Source organism: Moschus berezovskii, chromosome 8 (assembly GCF_049115385.1).
Source record: "Moschus berezovskii isolate FMDL1 chromosome 8, NW_MosBer_1.0, whole genome shotgun sequence".
Classification (NCBI taxonomy): domain Eukaryota; kingdom Metazoa; phylum Chordata; class Mammalia; order Artiodactyla; family Moschidae; genus Moschus; species Moschus berezovskii.
Window position 1 is genome coordinate 69,746,051 of NC_142467.1, and position 24,765 is coordinate 69,770,815.

Consider the following 24,765-nt stretch of genomic DNA (forward strand, 5'->3'; position numbering starts at 1 on the left):
AAACTCAGATTCTTGTGGGTATAAGGCGGGGTTGAATCTGTATCACGGCTCTGTGCTTGCAGCTGACGATGTTGATTCCTTCTGTCACAAGGTTGGGCTAGGTTTATTGAAGTGTGATTGCAACCCTAGGGGATATCACGCTCTAGCAATCTTCTGAGTCCCCAGACTGTCCTCTGTGCCTCTCTCTCCAGGCTTGAGGCTCTGCAGCCACAGTTCTCGTCCTCAGGAGGCGTATGTCCAGCACCATGAAGGGCCTCCTCTTTGCTGGGATCGTCGTCGTGCTTACCGCTGCAGCTGTAGGTGAGGGAAACCACGTTGCTCCCTTTTGGAATGAAGACCCCATTTTCCACCTCACCAGAGTCTTGTCAGTCTTAGTGCTCTGGAATCCTCTCAAGTGACCTCTTGTCAAGATGTGAGCAGTGAAGACTGTGAGACCCCTTCTTGCACACTGCCCCCTGTGATACCACTCTGTGCTGTGGGTCAAGGTTGGGTCTTCCAACCGGAGAATGGTAGACATCTCACAGCTTAAAGTTTGGGGGACCCCAGAGGGAAGGGATGCTATCTTAGCTATTCTTTTAACCTGAGGTAAGTGTGGCGCTTTGTCCAAAGCAAGCTCTATTAATGTCTCCTGAATGTTGATGATGCCAAACATTTTGTCTCCCCAGAATCCCAGAATCAGAATACACTGAGCTGTTTACAGTGTAATTCATTGAAAGAGGACTGTGCTGCAAAAAATGCCACGGAGTGTCCCCCAGATGCCGCCATCAGCTGTACAAGTTTCTCAACCAACTTTTCTCAAGGTGAGCCTCAGAGGGTGATCATTCTCATTTCTGGAACTTGCACAGGGTAGGTGCTGGAGAGGTTGGCCAGGAAAAGGAAGGCTAAGGCTGGGCTGTGCACGGAGAGAGGGAGTCCTGAAGGCACCTCCCAGGAGAAGCAATGTGCAAGTGGTAGAGCCAAGCAAGCAGACAAGCCGCTGTGGCTCCTTGGAGTTGCTTCCTCTGGCTGAAACCTCATTGTAGGCCCATACTAATGAACATGAGAAGCAGGGACAGCTCTTAGCTAAATTATAAAGCAGTCAACTTTCTCTAGCTGCTTTCATTTTTCCATTTTCTGCTCCCCTTTCCTTCCTCTCAGTGTTCCTTCCTGTTTCAGATTCAACATACTTTCACTCAGACTTCCTTCCAGCGTGTTTTGCTGGTATGATTGTTACAGCTCTCTCAGAGCATTTTGATTTATTTTTAACTTTTTATCATGAACATTTCAAACACACACAAAAGCAGGAAGAGGAGTATAGTGAACTGTGGTCCTCTGTCAACAATTAACATTTTGCTAATTTTTTCCCCATAGCATTTTTTTTCTTTAAATTTTTATTGAAATATAGTTGGTTTACAATATTGTGTTAGTTTCAGGTGGATAGCAAAGTGAGTCTCATACGCACACACACAGACACACACAAACTCCTTTCCACTTTAGGAAAATGGATTCTTTTCCATTATAGGTTATTGCAAGTTATTGAGTATGGTTCCCTGTGCTATTCATTAGGTCCTTATTGGTTATTTATTGTATATAATGACATGTATATTTTAATCCTTAACTCCTAATTTACTCCCCATAGTATTTTAAAGCAAATAGATAACATGTTATTTCCCCTATAAACACTTCATTATTCATCTCTGATAAGAACTCTCCCCTGCTTTTTACGTAACTACCATACAAAGGTCACACCTAAGAAAATTAGCTATAATTTTAAATTTTAAAATTAAGGTGACCTTAAAAATGTTCAACATATTTAAAAGATATTGAGATATAATTGATGCATTGGAATTTGGACCCAAACAAAATTACATTTTGCTGTTAGGTCTATCGTGCCTAGTTTGTTTAGTAAGATCTTTTCTTTTTTTGCTCAATTCCATTGAATTGTTGGAGAAATAAGGGCATCTGTCCTGTAGCTGTCTCATATTCTGGCTTTGCTTGATTGCTTCTTTGTGATGTCATTTCACTTGTTCCCCTCTTCCTGGTATATTTCCTGTAAACTGCACTCATGCTGTTCAGTAGAAGTTTTTTCAATGATGTTAAAATGTGTATATCAATGCTGTCTTATATGTGCATTCTGATATTGATTTATTGAAATATGAGGAAGGGATTTATAAATGACTACATAGAGCTTTATAAATGACCACCATATTGCATAGCTTTGGTCTATAAGCTTTACTAGTTTCAGGTTCAATATCATGTTGTGCATAGACCCATCACATCTGCTTGGGTATATTTAGAGATGTTAAGACTGATCAGTGGGCTCTGAGGATGTCAGCGTGAATCATCCACTTCACCCATCAGCCTTTCACCTGAAATTCAAGCTGCAAAATCTCCTGCTGAAGCCAGAAACTACTTTTTGGGGAAGGATTTTTCTTTTTGCAGGAAACTCTCTTCAGTGTCCCCTAAATTGCATTGAGCTAAGAGTATATTTTCTGTCCTTGCCTAAAGCACTTGCTCCCTGAACGCTTTGTTCCCAGGACTGATAGTCTGTGTTTGCCTTTGTGTAGGAGGAAACCCCATATGGTATGAGGATCATGCCTGCTCTGCAGAGAACTGCAATGAGACGGTGGTGGAGCCTTTCTTGGTCTATGTATCTGAAAAAGAAAGCTTCCACTTTGAAAGCCAGTGTTGCCTAGGAGAGGCATGCAATCAAACCACCGGTGGGTGCTGGCCACATCTTCCCTCTGTCCTCCCAGATCCATCCCTTCTCTCACCACTTGTGATTGTCAATCTTAAGTGGACACTTTAAGTCTAGGCACTTCAGTGCATATTTGGGTAACATTAACAGCTGACATACAACAATTACTTGAGAAACAAATGAAGAGAACCAGCACTACTATTATACTTTCCGTTTCTCAGTAAAGACAGAAATCACAGCTCTTCAGCCTGTGTGGGAGGGTAGTAGATTCTCATTAGTAGCTTTCAAATTTTGTGGCCTCACACCCTTTTTCCAGATGCTAAGTCTTAAAAATTACTGAGGGACCCCAAAGAACTTCTGTTTCTGTGGACTATATCTATCAATATTTGCTGTATTAAAAATAAGGCTAAGAAATTTTTAAAATATTTGTTACTAAAAAATAATAAAACCCATTACATGTTAACATTAATAACATTTTTATGTTATTAGAATAGAAATAATTATTTTCCAAAACAAAATATATTTAGTGGAAAGAATGGCATTGCTCCATGTTTTTTCAAAGCACTTTAATTTCTGGTTTAATAGAATATAGTTGGTTCTCAGATTTGCTTGTTCATTTATTCTGTTGCAATCTCACATGCCACTGGAAAACTCCATTGTATTTTCATGAAAGAAAGACAAAGAGGCAAAGAACATCTTAGTTTCATCATGAAAATAATTTTGACCTAGTGGACTCCCTGGAAGGATCTCAGGGATCCCCAGGAGTTCCTGGACTGTCATTTGAGAACCGCTGGCTTAGATCAAAGCCTTTGTTTTGAAGAGGAGAAAATGTGGCCATAGTCATAGGGCATGGTTCATTAATAGCAGAGCTGGGTCTCATATAATTTTTTTGAAAAATCAAAGTCACAATGATAAATAATTACTTGATTTCATTCAGAGCAAGATTTAGTAATAGTCACACACCTGTTGGCTAAATCCAGAATAGCTGGCACAATGTTAGTTTTAGCTCAAAATCTTACCTTTCCCTTCTCATCCCAACACACTCATCGACCACATTTCATGAAGAGTGGATGATCTGTAAGGGCAGATCTGTGAGGTTAAGTGCTGCAAATATTTTGGTGGGACATGGGAATAGGATGACTGGTATTTTTATGGCAGGATCGGAGATTCCTGAACATGCAGAGACCCTGAGAGGTCTCTCTGGCTAGCATCTTTGTCTGCATTTCCCCTTCCACTCCAGGCAATACCATGATCTTGTGATAGCACTATTCTGAGTTAATGATTCTTACTCTACACAGCTCCTCCACAGCAAGAGGTGTCCGGCAACGTAGAGTGCCCTGCATGTTATGGAAGGAATGAAACTTCCTGTAATGAAACCCGGAAATGTTATGGAGAAAGATGTGTCAGTATAATTGCAGAGTTTGTAAATGGTATGTGAATTCCTTTTCATGGGACTTGAGTTTAAAACACATGCTACACCTTGGATCATAAATTCTGGGTTCACAAAAAAAGGCCTGGTGGAGATAGGATGAGGAAATAAGGTCAGGGTACCTTTGAGATAGTGAGGGTGTTAACATAGCCTTGAATTGTTTGCTATTTTTGCCTCCTCAGTCCAGTGTCATTTCTCTTGGGCTGTCTATCTTTTGAATTATATTCTCTTTATGACTTGTAATCAAGCCAGGCTCATTTAAGGGCATCACGTCACTCCTGGCATTTATTTCTTTACTAGGTTGAGCTGTTCTATAGGTGTGTGTGGGTTTGACTTTTATTACTTTTTATAAGTGACTTCCCTTCTCTACCTGTCACTGAGAGGTGTTGGCTTCTGACAACTAGAGTTGCCCAGAAGGGAGACTCAAATTGGACTTTCAGTTCAGTTCAGTTCAGTCGCTCAGTTGTGTCTGACTGCGACCCTGTGAACTGCAGCACTCCAGGCCTCCCTGTCCATCACCAACTCCCGGAGTTTACCCAAACTCATGTCCATCGAGTCGGTGATGCCATCCAGTCATCTCATCCTCTGTCATCCCCTTCTCCTCCTGCCCCCAGTCCTTCCCAGCATTAGGGTCTTTTCCAATGAGTCAACTCTTCTCATGAGGTGGCCAAAGTATTGGAGTTTCAGCTTTAGCATCAGTCCTTCCAATGAACACCCAAGACTAATCTCCTTTAGGATGAACTGGTTGGATCTCCTTGCAGTCTAAGGGATTCTCAAGAGTCTTCTCCAACACCACAGTTCAAAAGCATCAATTCTTCGGCGATCAGCTTTCTTCACAGTCCAACTCTCACATCCATACATGACCACGGGAAAAACCATAGCCTTGACTAGAAGGACCTTTGTTGGCAAAGTAATATCTCTGCTTTTTAATATGCTATCTAGGTTGGTCATAGCTTTCCTTCCAAGGAGTAAGCGTCTTTTAATTTCATGGCTGCAATCAGCATCTGCAGTGATTTTGGAGCCCAGAAAAATAAAGTCTGACACTGTTTCCACTGTTTACCCATCTATTTCCCATGAAGTGATTGGACCAGATGCCATGATCTTAGTTTTCTGAATGTTGAGCTTTAAGCCAACTTTTTCACTCTCCTCTTTGACTTTCATCAAGAGGCTTTTTAGTTCCTCTTCACTTTCTGCCATAAGGGTGGTGTCATCTGCATATCTGAGGTTTAATACCCAACCAATTGGAAAAAGAACAAAAACAACATTGAAATAAAAAAGCTGTTTTACATTTTAGGTATGATCTATTCCCCTTGGTCATGGTGTAAATCAATACAGTGCTTCCTACTTAAAAAAGTCACTGGATATTTGAAAATGAACAATAATGATGATTTCTCTCAAAAAATCCAACCAACTGTTCTTTTCTACGGAAGTAATTTGATATTAACTGTTATGAGATACAAATGAACCATCATACAATATAAAACTAATAAATATTATTCTTTAAATATTCAGACAAATGTTATACATGATTATTTAAATAATAATACATTTAATAACTATTATTATTAGCCAATTACTAATGCTAATATTACTAATTTAACACTGTTAGTGTTAGTTAATTACTGTTAAAGGGTAACTTCCATTTCCTATGGCTCAATGCAACATAGTTTATTTCTTGCTCATGGAGCAGTTCATTTCAGAGTCCAGGGCCCTGGATTCCTTTCATGGTGAGGCTCCAGCCCCTACTCACTCAGGACTGGGCAGCTGTCTTCTGTATTCTTTGCATCTCACCAGCAGGTGGGGTAAGAGGGGGCGTGGAGGAAGGCAGGAAGGCATTACAGGCAACGCCGAGAAGCGAGTGCCGAGTCACTCCCTCCCACATTCTGTTGTCTGGGACTCAGACTGCCCTGGAAGGTGGAAATTTAATCCAGTGGTGACACAGCAGGAAAGGAAGAGGCATAAAGCTAAAATGAACAGTCGGTCAGTCTCTGCTACAGTATGCTTACAATAATAAGAGTTTAAAGAGCACCGATATCCAAATACAATTTGATTTCAACTTTTGTTAAATGGCAGTTATGGTTTTGGAAATTGATGCATAATTGTTATTGCAGATTTCTTAGTGGGGCCAAGCTTCATATTTCTCCTGAACTTCTTTTTACCTAAAAAAATGAAGAATAGACTTTATTTTTTAGAGAAGTTTTAGATTCACAGGAAAATTGAGAGGAAGGTATATTTTTTTCTATAATTTTTTCCCCTACACATATATAGCCTTCCCCACTATCAACATCACCCATCAAAAAGGTACACTGTTATCATCCATGAGCCTATACTGACACATTGCTGTCATTCAGAGTCCATTAGGGTTCACTTTGTGCTGTATATTATATGGGTTTTGACAAATGTATGATGACATGTATCTACTGCATAGTAGTGTCACTGACCTGAAAATCCTCTGTGCTCTATCTAACCCTAACCCCCGGCAACCTCTGATTTTTCTTTACTCTTTCTATAGTTTTGCCTTTATCAGAATTTATATGGTTGAAATCGTATAGTTTGTAGCCTTTTCAGAGTGATTTATGTCAGGTAATAATATGCATTTAAGGGTCTTGATGTCTACACAGCTCTGATGTCTAATTCTAAAGCTTTGCCTGACGGCAGCAATGGCATAAGAAGGATTTGCTCTTTCTGCTTACTTTATTCCAAGGTGTCTGCAAAGTCCTAGGCCTTGACTTAATCTGAAAGCCAGACAGATCAAAGTCATCATAAATGTAGGATTTTGTTTTTGTTTTTGCCCAAGGTCACTTAAAAAAATACTGGAGACCAAGCAACATATCTTCCTCACACACTCTAATTCAACCTTCAATGCTGATATTTACTCTGAAACAGCAATGAATTTCTTTCTTTACTGGTATTTGGAAGTTTTTCCTTCCTTCTCAGAGCAAGGATGGAGTCAGCCTTGAACTCAAATTATAGCCCTGCCTCTAACAAATAGCCAGTCACCTCCTCCAGTCCCTTCCTCCTCTTTTTACTGCCTGTCCTTCAGGACAATTTGGCTTGCAGCCTTCAAGGCAATCACAAAGAGTTGGGAATGACTTAACGACTGAATAATACACATACACTACCACAGAGCAGTACTGGCACATAATCGGTACTCGATAAAAGGTAGCTGCAATCACAGTCACATCTTGACCTCACCTTAAAATAGAGTTCAACACATCACAGCACGAATTAGGAGTAAAGACGTGACAGTCTCTTTGTATCCCTTCTGACTGTTTCTCCTCTTCTCAAGGAAAACTCAGGTAGAGAGAACTCAGGTCCAGAGAGGAATGGGGATGGAAAGCAGAGCCTAGAGGAGTGGAGGCCAGGAGCAGTCTGAAGTGCTGACTTCTTCTTGGATTGAGAACAGAGGATTTATGGAGAGTCTGAACCTGTTCCTGCATTTTACCCCTTGCCAGCAACTCTGGAAAAAACTGAAGATTTGTGTCCCAGGTCCAGCTCTGGCCCTGACCTGTGGAGCTCAGGCTCACATCCACTTCCAGGAGCCTCAGTGTCCTCTGGGACTGGGTCAGGGAGGGGGTCTAGACCCTCACCTCCACGGTCACTCTGCCATTACTCTTCAGTCATTGTTCTTGATCCTGGGCTCCTTTCTCCAAGCTTCTGTTTCAGGAACAGACCTGTTTCAGCTCTTGCAGGTCACTTGGGGAGGGATGGTGAAGGAAATGTAAAGCCCTTACTGTCTCATTTGCATTCACAGAGACAACGCTTGTGCTGAAAGGTTGCTCCAATGTCAGCAATTCCACCTGTGATTTCCTGAGTGTTGAAAATCGGACATTCAGAGGAGTCACTTTCCGAAAGTTTGAGTGTGAAGACAACTCCAGCACCTCCTCAATGACCACTTCCCCTACCCCGACCACCACCTCTGACACTGTCTCTCAAGCCGCCTTCACACCCTTGGCCCTTGCCAGCACCCTCCTGCTAAGGCTGCTGCTCTGAGATCTGCACCCTCAAACACTCCCCTTCCCTGTTTAAATGCTCAGTGAGTAGCAGTAGCAGTCACAGCCATCCAGGCAATGTCCTGCAATAGCCACATTATTCTTTATTGTTAAAGCATTGGTTCACTGCTGATCAAATCTGTCCTAATATGTTCTGGGCTGGGCTTCCTTGAAGCCACTGTCCACCATCACTTCCCATCTCCTTGCCTTTGAAATCCTTGCACTTCTGTGTGTGGGCTCCCAGGACCTCCCTGATCCCTGCCCAGTTTGCTTCTGAGAAGCAGACCCTTCAGCTGTGCTGGCATCTTTTGCCTGCAATCCTGCATTTCTGGGGACTAACATGCCACTCTCCCCATCCTCACATTCAGGGGGTGTCCCAGCCGTCATGCCCCGTGTTGATGCCAGCAGTTGTACTGGCTGTAGTCAGAGATCACAGTGATATTGTCTAGAGCCCTGTCACCACGAGACCCAAAGTGGGTGCACAGAGGTTGCTGAAGGCTGGCAGATTCCCCTGCCTTGCCTCCCAGGCAGGGGCATAATGCTGTCAGTACCTTGCTGACCAGGTGTCACGGAGTGGAACATGACTACAGAGTCCCAGCCCCTCCTCTCGAGAACCTATGCTCAATGGCAGAGTCCTCGACTCCATAGCAGATACCCAAGAAGCAAGAAAACCATTCGATCCAATATGTACAGAAGCCCAGATTTAGTAAAAAAAAAAAAAAGCTGGGGGAGGGGAGCACTTTGAGTTGGACTTGGAAGAATGGGGTTTTCTGTAATAAAAACTTTTAAACGTATAAACCAGTGTGGATCTTTATTGTCCAGGCTTGCCAATGATGATTAAGACCAAAGCCACCAGAAGGGCCGTCTGGCGGTAGCTCATCACCACATTCATTCTTACTTATTTATTTTTTATTTTTAAGTAATTTTAGATTTCCCAAAGAGTTTCAGAAACAGAGTTCTAATACTCCCTCACCCACCTTCCTCTTACGTTCGCATCTTAGATAACCACAGTACAATCACTGAAATTGGGAAATTAGCATTGAAACAATACTGTTAACTAATAGACCTCATCTGACTTTTGCCACTTTTCACTAATGTCCTTTCTCTGGTACAGGATCCAATTCTTTGCATTTAGTTGTTTATGTCTCCTCAGTCTCCCATCCTCTGTGACAGTTTTGGAGTCTTTATTTCACTGACCAGTTATTTTTTTAGAAATTTGAGATTGTTTGAAGTTTTCTCATGATAAGATTGAAGCTTTTTTGGCAAGTATCTCACAGAAATGGTATGTCTCATAGCCATGCATGAAATGGGACATGGGTATAGAACTCCAGTGCATCTTATCAGGAGCTACATAGTGAAACAACGTTATTTATTTGGTTGCACCTGATCTTAGTTGCAACATATACGATCTTCAATCTTCGTTGTGACACGTGGATTCTTTAGTTGTGGCACAGGAACTCTCAGTTGCAACATGTGGGATCTAGTTCCCTGAGCAGGGATCAAACTCAGCACCCCCTGCACTGGGAGCATGGAGTCTTAGCAATTGTACCATCAAGGAAGTCCCAGAAGTTACATGATGTTGATGTCGTATCAACTGGTGATCCTAACCTTGATTGCTTTTTTAAGGTGATAGCAGTCAGGTTTCTCCAACATAAAGTTACTGTTTTTTCCCTTTGCAATTAATAACAAATTGCAAAATTAGACTGTTGTAACAAATGTATATCAGTAAAAAACAAAAACAAAACAAACCCAAAAAACTTAGGGGTTTAATACAAGAAAAGTTCATTTCTAAGTTATTTAAACCCACATAGATGATCCTGACTGGGCAGCTCCCCTCTAAGAGTGAGGAAGAGGCCAGACTCTTTCTATCCTACATTTCGGTTCTCCCATTCTCTGGGATTCTTGGGATCTTGGTTAAGTGTTCTGCATCCAGCTTATTGACAAGAAGAGAGTCTAGAGGATTATGTAGCCTATCCCAGGGGTCAGGCCTCAATTACATGGCTTGCGAGGAAGTAGTTTATTAAAATGCATCTTGCAGGATCAAGGTATCAGGTTTAGAGCCAGTATGGCTTGGTAGTGGGGTTCCCCAGTGGCTCTGAGGCAAAGAATCCACCTGCAATGCAGGAGACATAGGCGATGCAGCTCTGATCCCTAGGTTGGGAAGATCCCCTGGGGGCAGGCATGGCAACCCACTCCAGTATTCTTGCCTGGAAAACTCCATGAACAGAAGAGCCTGGCATGGCCTCTAGAGTCAGAGGCATAGCTTCAAATTCCAGCCTAGAAACTGGGGCAACATATGTCATCTCTCCAGGCCTCAGTTTCCTACTTGTACTAAAGGGATAGCGTTATCACTATGCCTGATGAATGGGGTTGTAAGAGCTGCCCACATAGCTCCTGGGCAAGAAGCAAATACTAGCCATCAGCAAATGACTCCAGTTTGAAAGTAGCTCCCTCCATGCTCTAGGGAGAGAGAGGACCACCAGAGTGATGTGGAAGGCACAGCCCTGGCCCACTTCCTTCAGACCATGCTGACCTCACTGAGGTTGTAGCTGCTCTGTGTCTCAGGATCCCCTCTCCCTTTTCATTTCCTCCCCAGATCTCCATAGTTACTGTCACCATGACTGCACAGGCCACAGCTCAGCTTGCTTACATCTTCATCTTCACGTGGCTGCTGACTCCAGCCGCCAAGGGCACCACCAGAGCTGACATGCTCTTAGAACCTCCTGGAAGTTCCCCACTCAGGCTTGATGCGAGGAAGAAGCACTACTTTAGGGGAACAGCAGAGTCACACAGGAATGGGAATCAGGGTCCTGAGGTTTGGGAAGGCAGCTGGAGGGTGATCAGGGCTAGATTTTGGGAGGTTCCACATGGTAGAAGGACTCAGGCTTTAGATGGAGGGCCGAAGAGGGCCATGGCAGAGGTAAGTACAGAAGTAGGAATAGGATTGGGTTTTCATACTAGGAGGCTCTCTCACACTGTAGGATGCAGGTAGAAAGACAACAGGAAGACAGTACAGGGAGGGAGTTTATTTACTTTTTAAACATTTTACTTTGTATTGGAGTACAGCTGATTAACAATCAATGTTGTGATAGCTTCAGGTGGACAGCAAAGGGCCTCAGCCATATATATATGTGTATCCATTCTCCCTCCCAAACTCCCCTCCCACCCAGGCTGCCACACAACACTGAGCAGAGTTCCATGCGTTATACAGAAGGTCTCCACTGGTTATCTATTTTAAACAGAGCAGCTTGTTACACGTCTATCCCCAACTCCCTAACTATCCCCTCCCTCCATCCATCCCCCTGGCAACTGTAAGTGTGTTCTCCTGTCTGCGAGTCTCTCTCTCTCTTTTTTTTTAATAAGTAAGTTCATTTGTATCATTTCTTTTTAGATTCCACATATAGGGATGTCATATGATATTTCAGGGAGGGAGTTTAAACAGAGAAGTAGTAGGGACCTGCCCAGGGCAAGCGTTCTTTCATATTGCTATAACTGAGAGTAATTGATTCCATTCTATGCACTTTATTTGCACTGCTGCCTCTTCCCTCCTCACCCAGAGTAGGGAGGAGGGCAAAGAACCACCCCTGTTCAATGTCTACATTCCTTTCCTTGGCTATTCATATTAGCTCTGGATTCCTGTCTTCTGGGCTGGGTTCAGGACTTCCCACTTAGATGAAGTCCTTTGCTGCCAATTCCTCCTTAGTCCCTGCCAGAGCTCTGGGATAAGCCCTATGTCTGAGGAGCTCCAAAGAATTCTGTATTTACATTGTACAGTTAGACAATTCATGAATTACTGATTTTTATAGCTCTTTACAATTTACAAATTTGCCCAGCTTATTTTATTTAGAATTAGCTTTATTCATATATTGTAGGATTTGTGTGTGTGTGCTCAGTTATGTATGACTATTGCCTGCCAGGCTTCTCTGTCCATGGGAATTTTCCAGCAAGAATACAGCATTGGGTTGCCATATCCTCTTCCAGGATTGCAGGATTTACATACAGTAAAATGTAAATGTGTTGACTAATGAGTTTTGACAAATGTGCCCATGTAACCACTACTCCAGGCAAGATATAGAAGCCCTCTCCCCCGTATCCTCAAGGTCCCCCAGTCTCCTTGAAGTCCACCTGACTCTGGCCCCAGGCTTCCACCTGCATCTTCACTGTCCCACCGTGGAAGTCAGGCAGCTGTTCTGCTCATAAAGTAAGTCCTCTACAAATGAATCTCCAAGTTGTAAACTTTCAAAGAAGTGAATGTGCATTTGTGTGTCCAGTCACATAAGTTAGTTCATGTGTCTGGCAGACATTGTCTCATGCATGGATCCTCTACAAGTGGCTGTGCTTTTGTGTACTGTACATAGTGCAGAAGTATAGTATCTTTATTTGAAGCTAGATCTGCTATAGAATGACTTCACTGAACTCCTTGCTGTCCAGCACGAGGAGCTTATTAATGAAGAGCTGATGGAATTGGAGGCCCAGAGAAAGCATGAAGAGAGACAAGAGGAAGAAGTAACTGAATGTATCTCTGATTCTGATCGTGACGCCAGCTGTCTTGCTGTTCACACTGTTTGCTGAACCCAGGGTCGGCAAGGCACCAGCTGAGAGGCTGGAAGACGTGAGGAGCCATAGGAACTGCAGACACACTTATTCTCTCCTGGCTGGCACGGCAGCCATAACATGGTCTCTCTCCTTGCTGATGCAGCAGCCACAACATAGCCGTAACATAACCTGGGGGGGTTCAAGATGGGCAACACATGTACACCTGGGGCAGATTCACGTCAATGTATGGCAAAACCAATACAATAAGGTAAAGTAATTACCGAAAAAACAAAAAAAAAAAACAAAAACGTAATCATGATGCCGCTCCAGTGTAGCCCCAGTGAAGCAGCAGCCAGGGCTTTCATAGCGAAGCTTGTACAGGCATACCACACACAGCCCCCAGGGCTTTTCCAGTGGAGCTTATATAACAAAAGTAGCCCCTGTCCAAGCGAGTACCTCCTGTCACACATGAGCAGTGCTATAAATGATCTCAGCTGTTATGCAATCATTATTTACAAAACGTGGGGCAAGAGCAAGAGGCTGTGGGGTGAGAGAGACTGACCACATCATCTTGGCTAATTTGCTCTTTCCCTACACTGAAGAATCCAAGAGATTAACGATGCAGGAAATGGCAAGGGGATTCTCTCTGTTTGAGGAGGCACTGTTAGCTTTTGAGGCCCAGGACCTGAAAGTAGAATGGTACACAAAGATTGCAGCAGCTGTTCAGTATTCAATAAAGAGTTTCATGTCTCATCTATGAAAAGAAAAAGAGCTACTAACTGGACATCACTGGATCGTGTTTTCAAGAGAGTAGATAGAATTGAACTCAGTAGGAACCAGAACCTGTGCCATCAGTATCAGGCGTGAGTGAAATTGAAGATTGCCTTTCATCTCCTATTGCTCACAGTCCTTTGCCTCTATCATTTCCCTCCTCCTCTTCTTCCTCCAGTCAGTAACTCTTCTTGTCTGTTTACTTGATGCCAGCCCCTGTATGCCAGCTGTTTTACTGTACTACTGTATTTTTCAAGGTACTGTACTGTAAGATTATGTTGACTAAAAAATATTAGTCACAATCTGTAAATAGAGTTATTTCATTTGTTGGAAATGTTTTGGACCCCCAGCCTGGGAGATAGCATCTCAATAGCTCTGAGGAGGCGGAAGTGGGAGTCAGGTTATATACAAGTTTGCAGCAAAGCAGGTGGGTGGGCAGGCAGTGTAAACATCAAAGATTATATTGGTAAGTAAGGATATTCAGATATCAAGTTAAGGCATTTAGCATTCTCTTATGTATGCTAAGACATCAGCCTTTGGGCTCACTGGATTTATTTCTTTCATGTGCCCCTCAGCTATCTGGGGGCCAGATCCTGTTTCCTGATTGTTTATATCCTTAATTCCTTGTTCACTGTAAGGGGTGGCAGGTGAGGCAGATGGCTGCTTCTTGCATTCCCCCAGCTCTTCAGGATTCACTGTGAAGGGCGTCAGCAATTTGGATCCCAGGCATTGTGTTCCCTTTCCCACATTTACATTTGGAGAGCCAGAATCACAGATAGCTGTGACATATTTTTGCCCACCAATATGCATGAAATATTTCATTTCACAATTAAAAATATTTTATTTTTGTGTTTGTTTTTCATGTACTATTTGTGTGAAAACATTATAAAACCTTTTATAGTACAGTACTATATAGCCAGTTCTGTTAGTTGGGTACCTAGGCTAACTTTGTTGGACTTAACGAACAAACTGGACTTACAAACGTGCTCTCAGAATGGAACTCATTTGTAAGTAGGGCACTTACTCTACTCGACTGAACTGAGGTGCTATTTGGCTTTTTGGATACAAGGCTATGGCAACATAGGTTCTAGGGGGCCAGCTCTTCCCAGCAACAACTCTCCCCCATGGAAGGAGGAGGTCAGGGCACTGTTTCCACCAGGTTTCAAGCCCTTCCACCCTGCCCTCCTCCCCGACACTCACTTTCTGGGTTGGGAAGACAGAAGGAGGATTCTCTTCCTTGTAGACTGAAAATAACATCTGTTGACTGAAAAAAAATGACAAACTAAAAGTTGTCACCCTGCTCTTAACTTATAAGCAGAGTGTGTGTTAGTCGCTCAGTCATGTCTGACTCTTTGCGACCCCATGGACTATACTCTGCCAGGCTCCTCTGTCCATGGGATTCTCCAGTCAAGAATACTGGAGTGGGTTGCCATTCCCTTCTCCAGGGGACCTTCCCAACCCAAGGACTGAACCCAGGTCTCCCACACTGCAGGCAGATTCTTTTCTGTTTGAGCCACCAGGGAACCCAAGTTCCATATGGAAGTCAAATTCTACAAACTTTAAAATAGTTTTAATCTTGGGATATGGCATCGGAAGAGTCCTTTTCTCTCTTATTGTTTGGTTGTTGAACTCAAGTTCATGTGCCTGATGTACAGTGAGGTACATCAAACAAACTAAAACATCACAGTTTGGAGCAGAGAAAGATTTACTGCAAGAGCTATGAAAGAAGAATGGGTGGCTTGTGCTCAGAAAACCTGAACTTCCCAATGATTTTTTGGGGAAGAGATTTTATAGGAAAAATTTAGCCAAAGGTCTGCAGACTGTTGGCTTCCCTGGTGGCTCAAATGGTAAAGGATATGTCTGCAATGCAGAAGGCCTGGTTTTGATTCCCTGGGTCCGGAAGATTCCCTGGAGAACTTTCCTCTGATTGGATGGGGTGTGGTAATAGGGAGGTGTTACAGGAATCTCCATCATCAGTCCTTTTGTTCCAACCAGTCTCGGGTCTATGTGCTTGTGTTCAGATTAAAGTTATCATCTTCTACCTGGATGGGTATTCAAGGGATCAGATATGATGGAGTGCCTGAAGAACTATGGATGGTTTGTGATACTGTGCAGGAGGCAGAGATCAAGACCATCCCCAAGAAAAAGAAATGGAAAAAGGCAAAATGGTTGTCTGAGGAGGCCTTACAAATAGCTGAGAAAAGAAGAAAAGCAGAAGGCAAAGGAGAAAAGGAAAGATATACCCATCTGAATGTAGAGTTCCAAAGAATAGCAAGGAGAGATAAGATCACTTTCCTCAGTGATCAATGCAAAGAAATAGAAGAAAACAAACGAAATGGAAAGACTAGAGATCTCTTCAAGAAAATTAGAGATACCAAAGGAACATTTCATGCAAAGATGGGCACAATAAAGGACAGAGATGGTATGGATATAACAGAAGCAGAAGATATTAAGAAGAAGTGGCAAGAATACACAGAAGAACTGTACAAAAAAGGTCTTCATGACCCAGATAACCATGATGGTGTGATCACTCACTTAGAGCCAGACATCCTGGAACGCAAAGTCAAGTGGGCCTTAGGAAGTACCACTATGAACAAAGCTAGTGGAGGTGATGGAATTCCAGTTGAACTATTTCAAATCCTAAAAGATGATTCTGTGAAAGTGCTGACTCAACATGCCAGCAAATTGGGAAAACTCAGCAGTGGCCACAAGACTGGAAAAGGTCAGTTTTCATTCCAATCCCAAAGAAAGGCACTGCCAAACAGTGTTCAAACTACCACACAATTGCACTCATCTCACACGCTAGCAAAGTAATGCTCAAAATTCTCCAAGCCAGGCTTCAACAGTACATGAACCATGAACTTCCAGATGTTCAAGCTGGATTTAGAAAAGGCAGAAGAACCAGAGATCAAATTGCCAACATCCGCTGGATCATTGAAAAAGCAAGAGAGTTCCAGAAAAACATCTATTTCTGCTTTATTGATGATGCCAAAGCCTTTTACTATGTGGATCACAACAGACTGTAAAAATTCTGAAAGAGATGGGAATACCAGACCACCTGACCTGCCTCTTGAGAAATCTGTATGCAGGTCAAGAAGCAACAGTTAGAACTAGACATGGAACAACAGACTGGTTCCAAATAGGAAAAGGAGTACATCAAGGTTGTATACTGTCACCCTGTTTATTTAACTTAAATGCAGAATATATCATGCAAAATGTCAGGCTGGATGAAGTACAAGCTGGAATCAAGATTGCCAGGAGAAATATCAATAACCTCAGATACTCAGATGATACCACCCTTATGGCAGAAAGAGAAGAACTAAAGAGTCTCTTGATGAAAGTGAAAGATGAGAGTGAAAAACTTGGCTTAAAACTCAATATTCAGAAAACTAAGATCGTGGCATCCAGTTCCATCACTTCACAGCAAATAGATGGGGAAACAAGGGAAACAGGGACAGACTTTATTTTTTGGGGCTCCAGAATCACTGCAGATGGTGATTGTAGCCATGAAATTAGAAGATGCTTGCTCCTTGGAAGAAAAGTTATGACCAACCTAGACAGCATATTAAAAAGCAGAGACATTACTTTGCTGACAAAGGTTTGTCTAGTCAAAGCTATGATTTTTCCAGTAGTCATGTATGGATGTGAGAGTTGGACTATAAAGAAAGCTGAGCAGTGAAGAATTGATGCTTTAGAACTGTGGTGTTGGAGATGATTCTTGAGAGTCCCTTGGACTGCAACAAGATGCAAGCAGTCCATCCTAAAGGAAATCAGTCCTGAATATCCATTGGAAGGACTGATGCTGAAGCTGAAACTCCAATACTTTGGCCACCTGATGTGAAGAACTGACTCATTGGAAAGAGACCTTGATTCTGGGAAAGACTGAAGGTAGGAGAAGGGGATGACAGAGGATGAGATGGTTGGATGGTATCACTAACACGATGGATGTAAGTTTGAGGAAGCTTGGGGAGTTGGTGATTTGGTAGAGAAGCCTGGTGTGCTGCAGTCCATGAGGTTGCAAAGAGTCGAACACGACTGAGCAACTAAACTGAACTGAACCTGGGTGGGGGTCTTAATTCCTATATAAAAACTCAGAGATACATTGTTATGTATATCCTTTGAAGAAGAACCAAGACCCTGCTTCATTATTGCACTATTGTTTCTTGATTGCTCCTCCTTGGCTTCGACTTTCCGTCTTTCCCTTAATTAGTAACTGAATCTGCTTTTTGGAACTTGGAAGGTCTCAGAGGCTGATGACTTCTTCCTACAAACAAGAAAAGGCAAACAGAGAAAGGCTTTCATACCCAGGAGGGCTCCACAGAGTCCTTCTTAGTTTCAATCCCTCCTTTTCTTCGATAGTCCTGAATTTTGAGGGGAACAGGTATTGGGCAAGAAAGGGGATAATGTTTTTACAGATCTTACATAGCACTGTTGTTTACAATTAAAATCTTCGGTATGTTGACTCACGTTCAGTTCAGTTCAGTCGCTCAGTGGTGTCCGACTCTTTGCGACCCCATGAATCACAGCACGCCAGGCCTCCCTGTCCATCACCAACTCCCGGAGTTCATTCAAACTCATGTCCATCAAGTGGGTGATGCCATCCAGCCATCTCATTCTCTGTCATCCCCGTCTCCTCCCACCCCCAATCCCTCCCAGCATCAGACTCTTTTCCAGTGAGTCAACTCTTCTCATGAAGTGGCCAAAGTACTGGAGTTTCAGCTTTAGCATCAGTCCTTCCAATGAACACCCAGGATTGATCTCCTTTAGAATGGACTGGTTGGATCTCCTTGCAGTCCAAGGGACTCTCAAGAGTCTTCTCTAACACCACAGTGTAAATTCTTAACCTTTCCCTAATCAAATTCATGCTCTCCCACTTCTATCTACCTTGTGTCTAGAGCAATCAGCTTTGGCTACCTGAGCAGGGGTACCACTCTCATTCTTGCTTTTTGCATTGCTTTTTAAACATTTAACGTGTGCATATCCTTATTCTCAAAATGCCCTGGGATGTTCTTAAAAGAAGGGAGCCAACACTGACTGTGTGAGGGTGGATACACAAACCTTGCTGAATGGTAAATAAATGGACAACTGAACACACAACTGAACACACCTATGGAAAATTTAATAGACATGAAAGAATTCATAAACCAAAAAAAGACCTGTTTAATTCATAAATGGAGATGGCTGGGCCCTTACAGGAGCTCAATAAAGCAGCTTCTCCAGGAAAAGAATAAAGATGATGGGAGGCAGGGGTCTGACCCTGGTCCCACTGTTGATGGCTGGTCTGCAAAGTTTACTCTGGTTAGCAATTGGAAAACCCATATAAGTTATCGTCTCTTTGCACAGATCTGCTTGTATGCATCTTTTCACTTCAATAGCCATGTCTTTAAGACCTGCAAGAAACCATAAATGAGACTTCCACTCTCATCCTTCTTATAATCCTTTTTTTTTTTTTTAACCAATCCAGACTGGGCTGGAGTATAATAGAAACCAGGCCACACAATTTGAGTGTGAGTCATTAAATATGACTCTCTCTAACAGGTCTGGTATTCTCCAAACACAGGGCCTTCAAATCGTCAAATCCCCTCACAACCCATCTCAATCAAATATTGGAACCCTCACGGAACTTTATGAACCTTCTTTAAATAAGCTTTTTTCCAATTCCTAAAATCACTTGGGGATCTAGCATTATGTTTTAACAGATGTTTTATGCAGATAATAATAAGAATCTCTTCCTTTTATTGGTCCTCAAGTGACGTTTTTAGTAGCATATTGCATGCTGCTGATCTATAAGGATTTGATGTTTCTGTGTTTCGGTTAGGTATAAACCCTTTCTGATTTTAAGGACATAAATCCAACCTCCTATTCTTTATCTTTTTAAAAATGTCAATATCAGCCATAAAAAGGCTGTCACTGTGATTGTATTCCCTGCCTTTCAAAGTGCCTTCAGATACATCCTTTCACATGGCAGCTGTTGGTGATTTTATCTCACCTCCTCTGGGTGCCATTTTCAGTGACTGCTATGTTAAAGCACAGAATCACTGTTAGGCAACTTATAGAAAGTAGAAATGTAAGAATCCCGGAGACCAACCAAAATGACTAGCCCCTGTGATTATCTCATTAATGAAGAATTCAAGAAGGCTGAGCTTCCCAGAATTAGCAGGAGGAAGAAGAAGAGCTATGAAAACAACCCAACCCTCACCGTACCCTGCCCACTGCTCTTCACACTACACCATATTGTGTGCATGGGTGCCAACTCACTTCAGTTGTGTCTGACTCTTTGTGACCCTATGAGCTGCAGTACGCTAGGCTTCTCTGTCCAAGGGATTCTCCAGGCAAGAATACTGGAGTGGGTTGTCATGCCCTCCTCCAGGGGATCTTCGTGACCCAGTGATTGACCCCATGCCTCCTGCACCTCTTGCACTGCAGGCGGACTCTTTACCACTGAGTCACTGGGGAAGACCCACACTATGTTACTCTTCATAATGAATTTCTAATTTGTGTCTTCAGTTGATTTAGAATTTTATGTAGGATCTTCTCAAATTAAGCACAGTAAATTATGCTTTATGATAACTTTAAGGAAAGTTTAAGTTTAGTCACTGCCTTTCTCCAAAGTTTTTACTTTCAACGTTAAAAAAAAAAAAAAACAGGGTTAGAGGCAACACAAACTACCCGTGTTTAAAAAAACTAACCAAAGTCTGCAGAGGTTTAAAGGTCACCCAATATGCTAAAATAACTTCCTCAGAGATATCAGAAAGTCTGTTAATAAGAGCATGCAAAAATTCATATATGAACAAATGAATGTGAGAAAACTAATTAGACATGTTTTCAGAATCAAGCTGCTGTGGGTATCCTTATTTCTAAGAGATTTGAACAAAAGCTTATTTCTCCTCAACCCCGCCCTTAAGGCCTACGCCCCGTAAGCTTGTGAGAGACTGCCACTTGTTTAAGTGCCACCTGTTGTGTCTACATTGCATCCTAGAAAGTGAAAGTGAAGTCGCTCAGTCGTGTCCGACTCTTTGCGACCCCATGGACTGTAGCCTACCAGGCTCCTCTGTCCATGGGATTTTCCAGGCAAGAGTACTGGAGTGGGGTGCCATTTCCTTCTGCAGAAGGAAAAGTACCTAGAAAAGTACCTGTGTTTATGATGCCAGAAAATTCAACACACTGCAGTTTATCTGCTCGGCACCACTTGAGATCGGTGTTACACTTTCTTCCCATCACAGCAAAGCATGTTGGACACTTATAGCCATTGGACTGGAATTTATTAACATCCTTCTCATCGAGGTCATTTATTTTAATCTCCCAGGAGACTGTATAAAAAAATAAAAGAAAGAAAACTGGCTGGTTATTTACCACTGGTAGGCAAATGAACCCACACTCATGGAGCAGAATTAGAGTTAGATCTGCCCCATTCACCCTCTCCAATACCTTACCCCAGCATTTTGTGTGTGACATTTCACACTGGAATTACCACAAAAATTCCTACCTTTATGAAGCTTACATTCTGATGGAGAAGGCAGACAGAAACGACACAGTATGTCAAGTGATGATAAATACTAGTGAGAAAACAGAACAGGACAGGAAGGGCAGGGTGTGGTTGCAATTTATAGTACAGTTCGGGAAGTTCTCACTGAAAGAGAAACTTTTTTGAATGGAGTCCTAAAAGAGATCATCCAAATACCTGTACAGAATAACTAACGCTTACAAAAAAAGGGTACAGGAAGTTCAAAGAAGGGGCCAACAAAGAGGGAGCTTTAACTCCCTCATTCTCTGCCTTTGGGGCTTGATAACATCCTAACAAGCTGAAGTCCACTGACCAGCCCCTGTACCTCTATCCAAGTGTCCCCACTACCAGCTACTGTTAAGAACAAAGATTAGATCTGGCTGCCCCAATGAAAGACGTGAGGCAGAGCAGGGAATAGAAGAAACGATGGATGAAGAAGTAGAAACCTGGGAAAGTAAGAGCAAGTTGAAAAAAGGGAGTAAAAGTCAGTATTTATCAGCAAAACTTTTCTCAGACTGCTGAAAGGTGGTTTCAAATTAGTTAGCTTCCCCCTCCAATAGGACCTCCCCTCTGCTGGCTCTGCCAACCCCCACAGGGAGAGTAGAGGGTGACACCAGGGGACATGCCCACTTGGAGCCTGCATACCCTCCCCCCATCCTAAGGATATCAGCAATCCTGACATTTCTTGCTCAAGTACCACAAGCAGTTTGCAGAGCAGGTGGAATGGGGGAGCTTGGACTTGAAAACTGGTGTGTCAGTGAAGGGGAAGGCGGGGTGGTGAGAGGAAGAGGGCTGGAGACCAGCGTGGGAATCTCTCAGTGCTGGCATTCCCTGGCACGGAATCCCAAGGAGTGTGAAAATCCCACGGATTTTAGATCATTCTGAAGGTACGTTTGTCCAATAAAACAAAGATTCCATCTACATCTTTTTGGTTTTTACCTAATGTGTACCTTTTAAATATTGAGCCGTACTGCCCTGGGTGCTGCAAATGTGAGGGCAGCAAGCCTTCCAAAGAGCAGGGGTTGGGGAGTTGGCTTCTAGGGGCTGAGAGTCACATGCTGCCATACGAAGAAGAAGAAGCAGAATCCAGATTAAAACCCTTTGAGATACTAAAGCGAAAGAAAGCGAAAGTGAAGTCGCTCAGTCGTGTCCGACTCTTTGCGACCCCATGGACTATAGTCTACCAGGCTCCTCCATCCATGGGATTCTCCAGGCAAGAATACTGGAGTGGGTTGCCATTAAACAATCTAGCAATTTTACTTCTGCTTCCAAAGAAAACAAAAACACTAATATGAAAAGATATCTGCACCCCTGTTACTGCAGCATTACTTACAAAGTCAAAATATGGAAGCAATCTAAATATCAATAAATGAATGGATAAAGATGTGTTTTATATATATATATATATATATACATATACAATGGAATATTAGCAGTAGAACAGAATGCCATTTTCAACAACATAGATGGATCTAGAGTATATTAAGTTAAATAATTCAGCAAGAAAAATACAAATATCATATGATTTAACTCATGCAGAATCTAAAACACAAATGAACAAACAGAATAAACTTATAAATTCAGAAAACAAACAAGTGGTTGGAGGGGAGGGATGTAGGAGGATGAGTGAAATAGATAAGGGAGATTAAGAAATACAAACTTTCAGTTACAAAATAAGCTGGTCAAAGGGGTGAAATGTATAGCATGGGAAATATAGTCAATAAAATTGTACTAACTTTGTATGGTGATATATGGTAACTAGACGTACCATGGTCATTTTGTAATGTATCAGAAATATCAAATCACTCTGCTGTATACCTGGAACTAACAGTGCTATAAGTCAATTATACTTCAATCACTGTTCAGTTTAGTTCAGTTCAGTCGCTCAGTCGTGTCTGACTCTTTGCGACCCCATCAGTTGCAGCATGCCAGGCCTCCCTGTCCATCACCAACTCCCAGAGTTCACCCAAATTCATGTGCATCGAGTCGGTGATGCCATCTAGCCATCTCATCCTCTGTCGTCCCCTTCTCCTCCTGCCCCCAGTCCCTCCCAGCATCTGGGTCATTTCCAATGAGTCAACTCTTCGCATGAGGTGGCCGAAGTATTGGAGTTTCAGCCTCAGCATCAGTCCTTCCAATGAACACCCAGGATTGATCTCTTTCAGGATAGACTGGCTGGATCTCCTTGCAGTCCAAGGGACTCTCAAGAGTCTTCTCAGCACCACAGTTCAAAAGCATCAATTCTTTGGTGATCAGCTTTCTTCACAGTCCAACTCTCACATCCATACATGACCACTGGAAAAACCATAGCCTTGACTAGACGGACCTTGGTTGGCAAAGTAATGTCTCTGCTTTTTAATGTGCTATCTAGGTCGGTCATAACTTTCCTTCCAAGGAGTAAGCATCTTTTAATTTCATAGCTGCAGTCACCATCTGCAGTGATTTTGGAACCCCCCAAAATAAAGTCTGACACTGTTCCCACTGTTGCCCCATCTATTTCCCATAAAGTGATGGGACCAGATGCCATGATCTTAGTTTTCTGAATGCTGAGCTTTAAGCCAAGTTTTTCACTCTCCTGTTTGACTTGCATCAAGAGGCTTTTTAGTTCCTCTTCACTTTCTGCCATAAGGGTGGTGTCATCTGCATAAACTCCAAAAAAAAAAAAAAAAACCCCGAAACCTTGAGATGTAAGGTTTTTAAGGGTAATCTGGCCTGCCTTCCCTGGAGAGTGTTGTTTGATGGAACACATACAGAAAGACAAAATTAATTAAAAAAATCAAACAAACTATAAAATTTTAAGTCATTAAAGACGTTTTCCAATTCATAGTTTCTCACCAATATGTCTCACATGCCTCTTTCTCTCTTTCCAAACTCTTTTACACCCCACTCTAATTGACGCTACTTTGTCCAAGGTGTCTATTTAAATTTAGCTAAAATTTTAAAAATTAATTGTTTGGCTCTACCTGTTTCATTTCAAATGCTCAATAACTACATGTGGCTAGTGACCACTGTCCTGAACAGTGTAGACACAGACATATTGCTCACTGCAGAAAATACTACTGGACAGCACTGCTCTAGAGTCTTTCATGGTAAGACGAACACAAATTGAAAATTGAAACTAAAGCTTGTTGGTGAGAGTTTGAGCAACAGGCACTATCTGTTTCTAATGGGTAAATTAATATAATTTATTTAAAGGGCAACTTGATAATATAGAATAAAAATTTAGAACCCACAAACTCTTTGATCTAGCAATCTCTAGGTATTTTCCTACATGTGTAATTGTACCAAGTCATTTACTGAAGTATTCCCTGTGATAAGAAATGATTAAAAGTGACTGAAATGCTCATGGTTACATGGATTCTGGCATGTCCATGACAGAATATGTTGTTCTAACATGCACTGGTATGAAAAGCTCTCCAAGGTGTACCTTCAAGGGAAGATGTAGAACGCTAGGTATAAAATGCTGCCATGGGAAGAAAGAGGTACATTTGAATATGTTTATAAATACATGAACCATCTTTGGAAAGGTAAACATGAAGGAGATAACTGGCTAGCCACAGCTCCAAAGAACTGAACTGGGGGTTTGCAGAGGAGAAGATGATACCGTCTCCCTCCTATACCTGTTTCATTTTACACCATGGGCATATATTATTTATTTGAAAAGCTATCTAATTAAAAACAAATAAATATAAGTAAATAAAAACAATGGGAAGTAATAGAAAAGATGGGTCCTAAAGTTTGCTTTTGCCCCTTAAAAAAAGGCCTGGAAAAACAAAACACTCATGGGCAAAATTCCTGAATAGACATTTTTTCCAAAGAACATAAACAAATTGCCAACAGGACTGAAATGACGCAC

General features: G+C 42.2%; 1 protein-coding gene across 1 annotated transcript; it reads left to right on the top strand.

Annotated features, from left to right (window-relative positions):
- The first annotated feature begins 233 nt into the window (after window positions 1–233).
- LYPD8 (LY6/PLAUR domain containing 8) lies at window positions 234–8,099 on the top strand. The gene is made up of 5 exons (XM_055431507.2): window positions 234–300; window positions 666–800; window positions 2,547–2,699; window positions 3,976–4,107; window positions 7,861–8,099. The coding sequence occupies exons 1-5, from the start codon at window positions 234–236 to the stop codon at window positions 8,097–8,099; spliced, it is 726 nt and encodes a 241-aa protein (XP_055287482.1).
- The last annotated feature ends 16,666 nt before the right edge of the window (window positions 8,100–24,765 follow it).